At 35.8% G+C, this 12,868-nt stretch overlaps 1 protein-coding gene across 1 annotated transcript in view; it reads right to left on the reverse strand.

The window, feature by feature from the left end:
* The window catches only part of C2CD5 (C2 calcium dependent domain containing 5), a 66,028-nt gene that overhangs the window by 46,438 nt on the left and 6,722 nt on the right, over positions 1-12,868 (reverse strand). The window contains exons 3-8 of the mRNA XM_031553819.1: positions 12,650-12,821; positions 10,275-10,370; positions 9,575-9,730; positions 7,429-7,627; positions 4,762-4,913; positions 1,835-2,029 (exon numbers count right to left, since the gene is read on the reverse strand). Of these exons, the coding sequence (XP_031409679.1) occupies positions 1,835-2,029; positions 4,762-4,913; positions 7,429-7,627; positions 9,575-9,730; positions 10,275-10,370; positions 12,650-12,821 (970 nt within the window). The remainder of the gene's footprint in view (positions 1-1,834; positions 2,030-4,761; positions 4,914-7,428; positions 7,628-9,574; positions 9,731-10,274; positions 10,371-12,649; positions 12,822-12,868) is intronic.

The raw sequence follows: 12,868 nt of genomic DNA on the forward strand, positions 1-12,868 counted from the left end.
AAAAAACAAAAAGAAAAAAAGAAAGAAAAAAACCTGCCTCCCAGATTTTCAGCATAACCAAATCACCTTTCCTAACCACTGGGAAGTGACTGCACACTATTTCAGCAGTAGCTGTACATTGCATGAGTGAAACTCAGAATTGCAAAGCTAACACAAATCATTTGAACTGAAATATATGGTAGTGATATTTTTTTAATATAAACACCGTGAGATATTCACTCATTTGATTCAATCAGATAAATTCAGCAATACTGCCCAGAATTTCAAACTGCTCCACTTATCTGATTACTACGTTTTCATACACATAACCTGCAGATCATCTGTAAATGAAGAATAACAAATAAATTATATTTTTGCATATCATGGCTAATTGTTAGTTTTTTTGCATATTGCACTTCCACCCCAGCCCCTAACTAGGGAACTTCTCTGAAGAGCTCTAAAATTTATCAGATATATAAACATCTTTGCCATCAAGGATCTGTTGTCAAGGAACAACATGTTATGCGGTTAACTAAGCGCTGCGAGATGCAGGTTATATGTGTAACTATAGCATTCGCTATAAAAAGGTAAAAAATAAGCACATACCAAGATTGTGTTTTTCCTACAATAAACACAATACTGGTGAATCACATTTTCTTGGTAATATTTCATGCCTAAAAATACGCTATCGCTGGTACTTATTGTCTCTAGAACCATCAGAGCTAACTGGACACTGCAATAAAATGCACCTACATTCAGGAAAGCACTAAGAAAAAGGATAAAGAACAAAAAGACATGTCAGGAGCAAGATGAAGTACAAACACACTACAGTGCAAACGCTTATGAGTGAAGGCAAGATTCTCTTACAGTAATTCTAACTAATTAAAACACTTGCTAGGTACCTTTCTCTTGTTGTTAAGCATCAAATAAACATGAATGAGGTCGTACGTATATATTGAAGTGTAGTTACTTCTTCTAAGAAAATACAGGGAGATCTAGAAATGCTGATCTTGATATACATAAACTTCATTACTAACATTGTCAAAAAATAACCAGGCTCTCATTGCCATTTAATTACATATACTGTAAGTATATACTATATATATTACATGTACTATAAAAAGACTATAACTACTAACAAATATTTTTAGCTGTTCTTGGATAAGGAAACAATAAGATTAGTATCTGTATAGTCCCATTAAACAAGTTTTAATTGCTTTTAACTATTTGGTGTTGATCTAAATATCATTGTCAGGGACTATACAATATTAAATACAGACAAACATAGCATCAACACTGGACAAAAAAAAACAAACTAATTAAAACAGATTCTACAGAAAAAAAAAGGCACTAATATCAACTGAATAATTTAAATGCATGCCGATGGAATGGAAAAAAGTGCAGTACAAATAAAAAGTCTGTACGGACTTTGCTCAAGGCGCAATAAAGAACAGAGTTGCTAGCCATCTGATAGCCATAATTCCAAACATTATGAATGAATTAATGAGCAAGTACTTGTTCCATGCAAAACAGAGGAACAACAAGCTGAAGTGAATGAGAAGGGGGAAAAAAAGTCTATTAATTTAGTCCAGTTACCAAAGAAAATTGGGAGGGGAAACGAGGAAGTTCTTTAGCGTGAATTACATGCTTCAAATCCTCTATGGCGTGAAATTCTGAAGCTGTTACAAGCTTCTAGGGCACAGCTGAGAGATGGTATGGACAGTCATGTAGCCAGCAGTTTTCAGAGGCTAACAAAAACACTGGGTTATAGAAGGCTGTGTGTTAAATGTCCCTGCATCAAATAGCAACAACATTTGCTTAAAATGTTTAAAAGGCCATAATAGATTGATCCTACCAGAAGCAGCCAGAAGCAGCTCTTCAGTGAAAGAAACACTTTTCCTCAGAACAACTGGGCTGACATGGCTAGAGTGTAGAGGGTAAAGGCTAGACCCCGAGAGGAGGAGACAGGACTTTTTAAGATGTGGGGAATCACATGAGAGTGTAGGGGAGCTGGGAAACAGGAAAATCCTAGGTCCCTGTGGGGAAAGTGCTGTGGAGGAAAGTAATAGAGACAAAAAGATGTAGATTCAGAAGATGACTAAAGAAACAGAAAAAAGAAAACAAAATGAAGCATTTTTTCCTCCAAATGAACCCACACTCACTGCTGAGCTATTCCTCAACATACAAAGAAATGGAAGGACAGTACAGCTACACAATATGAATGAGAAGCACGTTATCAAAAAACACGAACTGATCAACTTTATTTTTAAATTACCTCGTCTTATTAAAAAGCCTTGATAATCTAACATTTCTTTTAAATTGTATACAAAATTTGATAGGTGTTATGAAATAAAAGCTAAATAAGAAGTTACTTTGATCACTTCGGTAAAAAGTTCTTTGGAATCTTATATCCTGTTGAATTCTAAGGTCCCACCAAGAAAAGAAGTTCCCACCTTTTCAATTTCCTCCAAATATCACATCAAATAATATGCAATGCTTTTTGTCAGCCTAATATTCCTATTAATTTGCAGCAGCATAAAATAGATCACTATGCACAGAAGAAACCCAGTTTCAAACCAAAACAAGTCTTCCCAGATCTGAAAAAGTTTTTCTTCTATTTAGAGCATATACAGAGCAGAATATATAATGCAACCACAGCTGTATTTTCTCTAAGGTATTAGCATAGCAGTCTCCTGATTTTGCAGCTACTGGAAACTGGACACTTAAGCAGATCCGAGTTTCCATCTCCCCTGTTTAATTATTCATACTGTGAAATTGTGGTATCTGCACTCTTTTTCCAGGTCAGTCTCCATCTCAAGCATGTGAACATACCAGCTACCTGACTGAGAAATAAAAGACTATCATGTATTGCAGAAAAATGAGGAAATGCTGCTATCTCAAATTTTATGTTTAACAGGTTGTGTCAAGACAACAACGGATATTGTTTTAGTACTAACTTCTCTAGCTTGAAAAGGAAAAATACAGGTCCTAACACATACTGTGTATTGTTAGAAGCAACATAATGAATTCAGTACATTATGGAAACATATTTTGTATTTTATTTTGTATTGTCTTTTAGGTAAAGCAAATTACTGAACAATGTTGTTCTTCAAGCTACTGAGATTCAAAATTTAGTATGTAACACCTAGATAGTGAATTTTTAAATGCATTTGGCAAATCTTCTTAAGACACGATTCAGCAGCAGAGTTAAAAGCTGAGAAAAAGTGCTAGCAAGCAAAAGCACACCCACTGTTAGATTTGATGCTAAAAGGACAGGTGGAACATAGGTCTGCTTGCTCTACATACTTCAGAATTCCTAAAAGGTGGCAATTATATAACCTGGTTTAATTATAAACAAATGAATCAAAAGAAAGGAAACATCCAACTACGTAACATTGCCAGTAACCAAGTTAAGGCTGCTGCTTCAAAAACTTGGTGAATTCACAGCGAGTTGCCACCTTCATAAATTCAGAATAACCACTTCCATTACATTTTAATCCTTTACACCACACGGTCCTTACCATGAAAATCTGATCAAAACAAACATATTTTCAAATATTCCACAAAACAAACACAATAGTCATCATTTACACAAAAGGACCACAAAATAAAGTGGTAATGTGGGCTTTTTGGCTTTGTTTGTTTTCGTTGTCATTTCTTTGGGTTTTTTGTTTGTTTGTTTCTTTGTTTTGGCTGGTTGGGTTTGTTTTTTTAAGCAGGGTGGAAATGACAGAACTAAGACAGCTCCCATAACTGGAACATTTTTCAACAGAAATTTGGAGAGTAAACTAGGTAAAACATTTAATACAAGTGCATGTGAATGCAATATTACATTTAGCTCCTTGGGAAAATTCTTGAAAGGATGGGATGCTATCAGATAAAGCTGAATCAACTATTTTAACATACTTAAAAAACTGTCATGATTAAATGGAAACAAGAACGTTCTGAGCTCCAAATACCACAATTTAAAACACCATTTAAAAAAAAAAAAAAAAAACAACCAAGCTTTTATAAACAATTCCGCAACATTTTTAGCACTATGCTGGTAAAACTCAGGGCACTGGCCACACAATAATAAACAATGTAATTCTTTGAGCTGTGCTGACATTGTTACTGCCATGATTGCAACCACAGACTAAGAAAAAAAAGAAGGGAAGACTCAAACAAGCTGAAGAAACTTTGATAGAACAACGAAGGAAGAAAAATGCTTTTAGATGATGACTGCAGTATTATTTAGGTTACAATCAACAAGTAGACTGTGTATGTAATTCCTGTATGCCAAGAAAATTTAATAGGCAGTAGCTGCACGATTTCTAATATGGCATTTTCAAGAGGGAGTTAAATAGACACAGAGATATGTATACAACAGTACACCTACAGCACAATACATAATGCTAGAAAATTACAGCTTTGGTAAGAAAACTGCCTGTTAACATTATGGTGAGAAACGAACTCCCATGATCCGTATGTAACATGAAATGGAGGAAATAAGAAAAAGGCGATTACTTCGGACGCCCTTAATGCTCTGCAATATTTTATTTAGGACTGAACCCAGTTGTGTTAAAAATGTAATTCTAACGTTATCCACCTTAGCGGAAACATAAGGCAGGATTTAAATTTTCAGCCTACAGAAATTCTTTCAAGCACAAAAAAAAGTGCTATCTGAAGTCTCCAATTTCAACATAATTTTGATAACTTAAATGTCAAAAAGCAAAAAGAGGTTGAATGAAAATATAAAAAGAGAAACACAAATTAAACAAAAAGTGGGTGGAAGCGCCTTACCAGTTTTGGGTGTCAAACTCAAATCTGTGTCAGAAGAAGAGGACTGTCGACTGTAGGACTTGGAAGGTGAAAAGGAATAGGTTTGGTTTTTCAGAGGGGTGGAGGGTCCTGATGAATGAGTATTGGGATTGGGATCTTCATTGAAGGGAATCCTGCCAGAAGAAGGTGGAAAGACATTCAGTAATCCTGTGCCAAAGGACCTGGCTGACAGCAGCATGATCCAAACACCAGGATGGGGTTGGGGCAGGGCCAGCAGCTATTCCTTAGGTGCGAGACTGGGGATGAGGCCAAAGGCAAATGCTGTTTAACCACTCAGCACTCTACAGATAGATGCTGATAATCTACAATGAAACAATTAAGCCAAATGAAAGGCATGGGATGGGACCAAAAGAAAAAAATATATATATATATATGCAAAAGAAAAAATTGAAAACAGTTCATGGCTTAAAAATCTAGTCATATACACAACATTTGAGTTAGTTTAATGAAGAAAAATGATTTCAAGTTATATTTGTGTTTATACATATCCATACATTTATGTATATACACACATATACATTTTAAGAAGAAAAAAAAATGTTTCCTTATCCTATAGCATCAACAGCATGCCACAGCTAAAAACAGAGCAAAGAGGAGTATCTTTATGGGAACAGCTATATTGACAAACAGTTCACTTATGCACAGATCGACTTACCTGCTCTCCAAAGTTGTCTCTTCCACAAATGGCACATACCCCTTCATATAACCATTTTAAAACCAAAGTATTATATCTGAATTATGCCTGAAAGCAATTATTAACTCCAATCAAAACATGGTTTCCCCTAAGGACTGTAACACAGCAAACGTTACTCAGATTTATCAACTTATTTTTACTTAATTTCTTAGAAAATAAATTTATTAAAGAGAAACAAAGAGTGTGGCTTTGTGGAAGAGACTGATGCACTTTCAAGAAACTATTGCCTTTGTTTCAGGAGCTGCACAGAGTTCTTCACTGACAACAGAAGGTTTCTCCACGAGAAAATGAGGGAGAAAAGATGGGTGGTACCTGCCTACACTGCCTGCCTGCCTGCACTTTGCGACCACTGTGCCTTGTGGCCTGCCTCTCCCCAGCTCTTGAGTCTGAGCAGTCTCGTACCAGTGTAGATGAGAGTGGGAACAGACACAGAGAAGTTCTGAGTAAGTCGTGAGCCAGTAGCAGTGTGAATTGGGCTGTTGTGAGTCGAGCGGCATCCATGGCTTGGCGGATGAACCAGCGGAGACCTGAGAGAATTTGCAGCCAAGGTGGAAGAAAAGAAAACAATACATACAAACAGGTTGCAAAGTTATGTTATAAATGATTTCAGGGAAGTTTAGCTAGAGGAGATCTCTTATTTTAAGCAGACTAAGAATTTTAATTCCTAGCATGCAAGAGTCCAGATGAAATAAAGAGAGAAAGGAACAGCTTAAGCACTAGCTTATGATTATAAATTGATTTTTTGGCAACAGTGCATCAAGTTAGTAGAGCCAATAATAAGAAGCATTAGTTGACTTTGCTGGCTTTGAGAAACAGTCTCACTTTTTAGCCTGAGGGACAACAATTCTGTCAACATTCACTACCAAGCTGCTAAACATGGATTATTTGGGGGATGAAATTTCTATCTTTCACTCCAGAGTTATCTACGAAAGCCTTTTAAGTTGGTGGTTGCCAGGTCCAAGCTTTTTGTTTGTTTTAAATCATCACTGTTACTTCATGCTGCAGTGTATCCAGAAGCTCTTTCGATGGCAAAGTTTTAAAACAAAGACAAGTTAAACAAGCTATTATTTGAAACAGAAAACTACTTCTGAGAAGCCAGAGCACATTGCTTCCTAGAAAATGTCTGATTTTTAGTGCAATAACATAACAGTAAGTTAATAAAGACATCTGGGAACATTATGGAAGTAGTACACTTCGTAGTGCTGATTTTTCCTTCTACAAATTGGCTGACACTTTCAAACAGAAAGTCACTAATTTATCCAAGCAAAAATTAGAGACTGCAAGTATTTCCCTACTAACTTCTCTGCACATTAAAAATTTGCGGGCACACTGCCTTTAACGCTGCAGTAGAATTTACTGGTTTCTGTTATATTTCTCCCATCATAAACAATATCCTCTGCAAGTACACTTTAGCCCTACCTGTTCTGCAACAATAAAAAGCAAAGGACACAAGAAAAGATGAGCCTATCTAGGGTCACTCTCTAAACCGCTGACTGAACTGTGCAAACCCTTCTATGATCAGCACAACTACTCAAACTTGACTGTACTCCAATTAGAACATCTTAAATACAAGGCATATCATTAAGTCTTCACAGAACCATTTGTTGCACAAACACAGTCACTGCAAACTAATTATTCATTGGGAAATTTGTGAATCCCAGACCAAGAATAATACTTCTGCTAGCAATATAAATACAAAAAAAAGCCATAATAGCACCCCAGCTTCTAAAGAAATAACATAAGTAAGCCACATCATTTTAAAACTGTAGAATATAAAACTGAATTCCAGACAAAAATAAAAAAACAAAAACAACTGCAAAAGAAAACAGATTCTGGAGGGGGAAAGGGGGGAAAATAACACCTATTATGTAAAACTGAATGACTATGAAAAGAAATGAAGTTTGCTCCCCTAAAAGCTAGTAATTCATACTTACTCCTTCATTTCTTTGGATGGAGAGTTACATGCAGGTAAAAATGCTGATGTGCTACTTAATTTATCCAACGTGCAGGCTGTTCCTATGGCTCGTACTACCAGTCCAGATTCTCCCTCCAAATCAAAACACTGCAAATAACCAACAACAGCATTTCCTCTCATTTCAAGGACTTTCAAGCCAATCTTCCTTTGCAGCTCACCTACAACACAAAAGGTGAAAAGCTCATAGGTAATTGCAGTGAACTTTTCCTATTTTTTTTTGTGGGTTTTTTCCTCTCTGATTTTGGAACTTTTGATCAAAAAAAACGGGTAATAGTTCTAATTTTATATAATTACGTTCAGCACAACCTCTTCTTCCTATAACACAAAGTGATATTTCATTAGTTTTCACTCTTTTCCCCTAAATCTATTCTAATTGCAACTATAGCTTGTTATTTTGTAATTTATTTATTTACTTTAAATTCTCATGAGCTATTCTCTTTTTTGTTTATTCAGAGACAGAGAAAGGGATGATCAAGATTATAGACACTCCTTCATACAGTTCAATCTAATGCAACATCTTTGAAACTCGTGAAAATCTATTACTTTTGTACTCACAAACACTCAAAACCTATTTAACTTCATTTAACCTTATTCATGCTTTTAGTTCTTTTTAAATTGATATTACTTTACTTGGTAACCTCATCTAAAAAACAACATATGACATAAATTAAGCAAAACATAATTCCAAATACACTACTACTGCAAACCAAGAACTGCACACAAAGACTGAAAATCTCTGTTACTGTAAGTATGACTCATCACACATGATGTCAATTCTGACTGCAGAAGTAAGGAGCCATGCTCAGAAAAGTTACAGAATTCCTCAGGATTCTTCAGACACAAATCAATGATTGCATTATGAAGCACTGCATTATATGGCATAAAAGAGTGTTACTATGAGGCCTTTTTGGTACCTTTCCCCTTAGTCACTGCCATGAGTGAGAACAGTAATAAAACACAGCAGCACTTCCACATGCGCTCTTTTACATATTTTCAACTTTTATGTAAGAAAAGGGATTTACAAACATTAATCCTGTAAAATGGCATACCAGAGGAATTAAAGCTTTTTTAAATCATATTTTTCATAATTCATGTCAGTTATGGCAATATTGTTCCACATACTCCCACGGTATCTACTGGCTCTCTTAGTGAAGATACTGAGTATCACCTCCATATTCTGTTTAGGTTGCCCCTTTTACTAAACATCGCCATACATTTGCAAAACAAAATTAACTTTTTCTTCTAGGATCTGCCCTGAAACTGGTTGTATCTACAAGATACCTGATAACATTAAGAGCCTATTAGAGAACTGAAGCCACTACCTACTGTTCTAATGATTATTTTTTCAACATTTCACTGTACTCCTTACACCTCCAGTACTGGTTGTCTCTTCTCTTAGTGTACAAGTCCTCCAGTCTCTAGTGCAGGACTCATTTGTTTTGCTCCACTGTCACAGAGATGGGGACCTTGGCTCACAAGCGGTATTCATAAATGTTTATAATACCAGACAGACAGACAGAAAGACAGACAGAAAGACAATCTATGACGGTAACTGATACTGTGGAGATATAAATTGGAATTCCAGTGACTAGTCTGTCCAGAAATTGTAAGCATATCCTGAAGAGTTGCAAGGCAATACAGAAGCATTCCTCAAAATGGGAGACAATCTTGACTTAGAAAAGATGATGAATAAGGTATGTATCAGTACACTATGTCTGAGATCATGCCTACAGACACATACTTCAATGAAGCGCAAAGAGGGCAGTTTATGCTATCTTTATCAGACTCAAAGTATCACTAATACTCTTCATATGGGTGAAGAACATCTTCAAGGGAGTTCCATTTCTTTTTTAGCCTTGCTAAAAACAACCATTAAGTCACGTAGCAGTATGGCATCACCAACAGGGGTGGGATGGACTTTCTGTCACACTAGTCATCAGTTAGAACAACAGAACCTTCTGAAACATGAGATAATGTGAACTGAAAAAATAAACAGTTAATACCAAAAATTATAACACAACCTTGTCTGAAAACTAAGTCACTAATTTGAATGGTGACTTCTTTTACAAAGCAGCAATAACCATTGCAGTCTGCATATTTAATACCTGACATCAGAGAAATGAGTCTTTGTCTAGCCTCATTTGACGCTCTTGGTGTACGTATTCGGTCTATCCATTGGTATTCTGGGTCTTCATTAACTACCAGTTCTTCCACAAATCCATGAATTATTACTGCTCTGTAACATTTCGGAATAGATGTAGCTGTTGAAGAAATATAAAAAGATGCAAGGTATGAATCTACGAGAAATGAATTCAAAGACTAATAGAAAATTACATCTAGACACTGATGTGATACCAGAATGTAATCCACGCTTTTTTTTTCCTGTTAAGCTCCATTCCTGTATCAGATAGATTCATCTGTTAAAATATGGACACACCAAAGCAATTTTGTTCTGAGAAATGCTGTAAGGCCAGTAATTGCCCAGTGTACTGATTACAATGTTTCTAAAACACGTACCATTCTGAAACTTTTTGACTTTTTACCTCTTTAACAGAATATTCACTCAAAGTAACATAATGATCAGAAAGATGGGAGGAAAGGGGAAGCTATCTACACTGCTTTGAAATATATATGAAAGAAAAAAAATTAAAAAAGAAGCAAACTAAACATATTTTCTGCATTTGCTACTGCTGTCAACATAATCCACAGTGGGTTTACGCAATGAATTGGTAAGTGGAGGGAAACAGAGTCAGTAAAGAAAGAAGGAAAAAAAACCTTTGGTTTTCCTTCTTTTCCTCTACTTACTGCAAAAAAACTTTACTCCACACGATGACTGCCTGAATCTGTTTAAATCATTGAAGAGATCTACTTTCACCACCACATTAATCTCCCCACGTATACCTATCAAAAAGAAAACATGAAATGGTATTAAAAAACAATACAGAACTAGCTATTCTGTAATCTCTCTACTTAGTAACTGACGCAACTTCTATTATCATTGGGATAGTATTTCCTCAAAGAATGTAATACAATCCTAATAGAACTGCCTGGTTCAACTGACTGCTAACGTGTCAGTTCTAGCCTGGGCCAGAGGAGCAGGATGGCATCTCCTTGTCTTCAACTGTGCCATAGAGATGCCCTTTCACAGGAAGCTGCTAGTTCTGCCCAGCCTTTAAGGCTGAAGCCACACAAGCAACGATCATCAAATACCTGCTGCACCAAACAGGATTTTAGAAGGGTAGTACTGGGAAAAGAGAAGCCATCAGCTGCCTGCTATTGCAGTGGGCCCAGCTGCAGGGAGCAAGTGCTGCTTGTTCCCTTGAGCTGCTACCATCGGTGCTGGCAGGGCAAGAAATCAAGTAGGTAAGTTCTGTGATACTGTCCTAGGACACGCTCAGCAAAAGGTAGGACTACTTTGGATTATAGATACCTCAAAACTAATCCCATTCACATCAAGTTTTTTTGTGTTGTTCAGAGCATTTTACATTTTCTCCTTCAAATAGTAGCAAGATTATGGTAAAGCTGAAGTCAATACAATGAGAAAAGTTACAGCTCTTCTGAGAACCAGAAAGCAGGTAATGTAAAATATTTTGTGAATAAATATATAAAATAAGGTACTACAGATTAGGTAAAGCTTAATCTTTTGACTACAACTAAATCTTATTAATAAGGCTGGATTTCTTCAGAACACAGCTGTTCCTTTTTAGATTTTTCTGCTCCTTTTCCTGCACCCACTAACTAAATCCTTTCACATCATGTTATTATGGATTCTGACATATTGAGGGCTAAACTTCTTGATGAATCTGATCTCTAGTGACTTCAGAAGCGTTCAGGACAGAAATATCCAACTCAGAAAAATCATCAGATTCACAGACTGACAGACATTATTGCAGTAAAGTCACCCACAGTTATCTTCCCAAATTCCAACAGAAAGAAGCCTACATTTACTGTAGCAGGAAGTGCATCAAACTCACACATTTTCACAAATAATCAGGCTAGGGAGCAAGAAAAAAATTTAAATAAATATAGATAAATGTCTGTTTTCTTTTAAGAAAGCATTAATTAATGTTTGCCAAGCATTGAGATAATTAGAATCTATTGCTACAAGCATGAAATTAATTTTTGTTTTATCTAAGTAGAAAAAAGAGCTGTGAAAAACCAACAGAACTAGAAAATACAGGGAAGTCTAATTCTCCGACATACAAGTTGCACACATCCTGAGACAAGAGTTCAAAAGAAAGCATCCAATAAGAAAATGGGAGTGGAATTTCAAAAAAAATCAAAACATGCAATATTTTCTAAGACACTTTTTCACTATAGCTGTTAGAAATGCAGTAAGAAAAATAATTATCACTGGTTATGATGACCATCCAATAAATATTACTAATGCTTTTCCGCGAATTAAATATAATTAGGTTTTAAAATACTTAAGTCATTTAATTCCCACTGTATAATAAACTATGACAGTATTAATACCCACACATATGTTCTGCAGTAAGGTATTCAAGAAGACAGCTTGCTGTAAATGGACCTTAATTTCCTGGGATGGATGCTCTGCCTCCTTAAAATCTAAGGCAAAAGTATCATTAATTTAATTTTCTCATACCCTCAAGATACTCTGAAGAACTCTACCTAGGACTGCTGGCAGGGAAATGGAGTTTCACCCTGCATTTTATGTTTGTCATATCCTGTCCCATCATCTCAAATGAAGCTTATCCAGCACCCCAGGAAGGCACATCCTAAGTAACTTCAGCAAAAATACATTCTTTTAGTAAACACAAAATAATTGAATAAGTATGTTTTAGGGTTTTTTTTTTCTTTTAACTGATTTTTCCAGTAACTATTTCCAGCAACTATTTTAAATAGTATGAGAAGATGTTTTCCACTTGTCACAAATTTTATGAAAGGCATTCTGCCAAGCCAATTCTGGCACAGTAGTTGAGACTTTCTTATGTCAGAAATATAAGACATCTTTCATATATGATCACTACTGCTAATAAACATGAAAAGTCCCAGAAGTATTTTGTCACTGATTTTAGACAGCATTCTTAACTTACTGAAGAGCTGATAAAAGCACCAAAACTGGAGCTTTCCAGCTCCTGAGGCTAAAATTACTACACATTTCTGAGGACTGCTTACAGAAAGCAACAATGCAAAACAACGAAATTAGCAAACCTTACCGTGGATGGTATCATAAATTGGAAACCATCCTGAAATAACTGTAGCTGCTTCACTATAGAGCAAAGGATCAATATCAATGTATACTTTGCCAATAGCATCATTGGCACTGTAGGTATCATGATCAAGAACTGTGATCTGGAGAGGCTCATCTTGTAGCTCTTCATCATCTACCTAGAAACAAATATTGACATGGAATTTGAATACTTCAAAAAAAAAAA

The sequence above is a fragment of the Meleagris gallopavo genome, chromosome 1 (genome assembly GCF_000146605.3).
Source record: "Meleagris gallopavo isolate NT-WF06-2002-E0010 breed Aviagen turkey brand Nicholas breeding stock chromosome 1, Turkey_5.1, whole genome shotgun sequence".
Classification (NCBI taxonomy): Eukaryota; Metazoa; Chordata; class Aves; order Galliformes; family Phasianidae; genus Meleagris; species Meleagris gallopavo.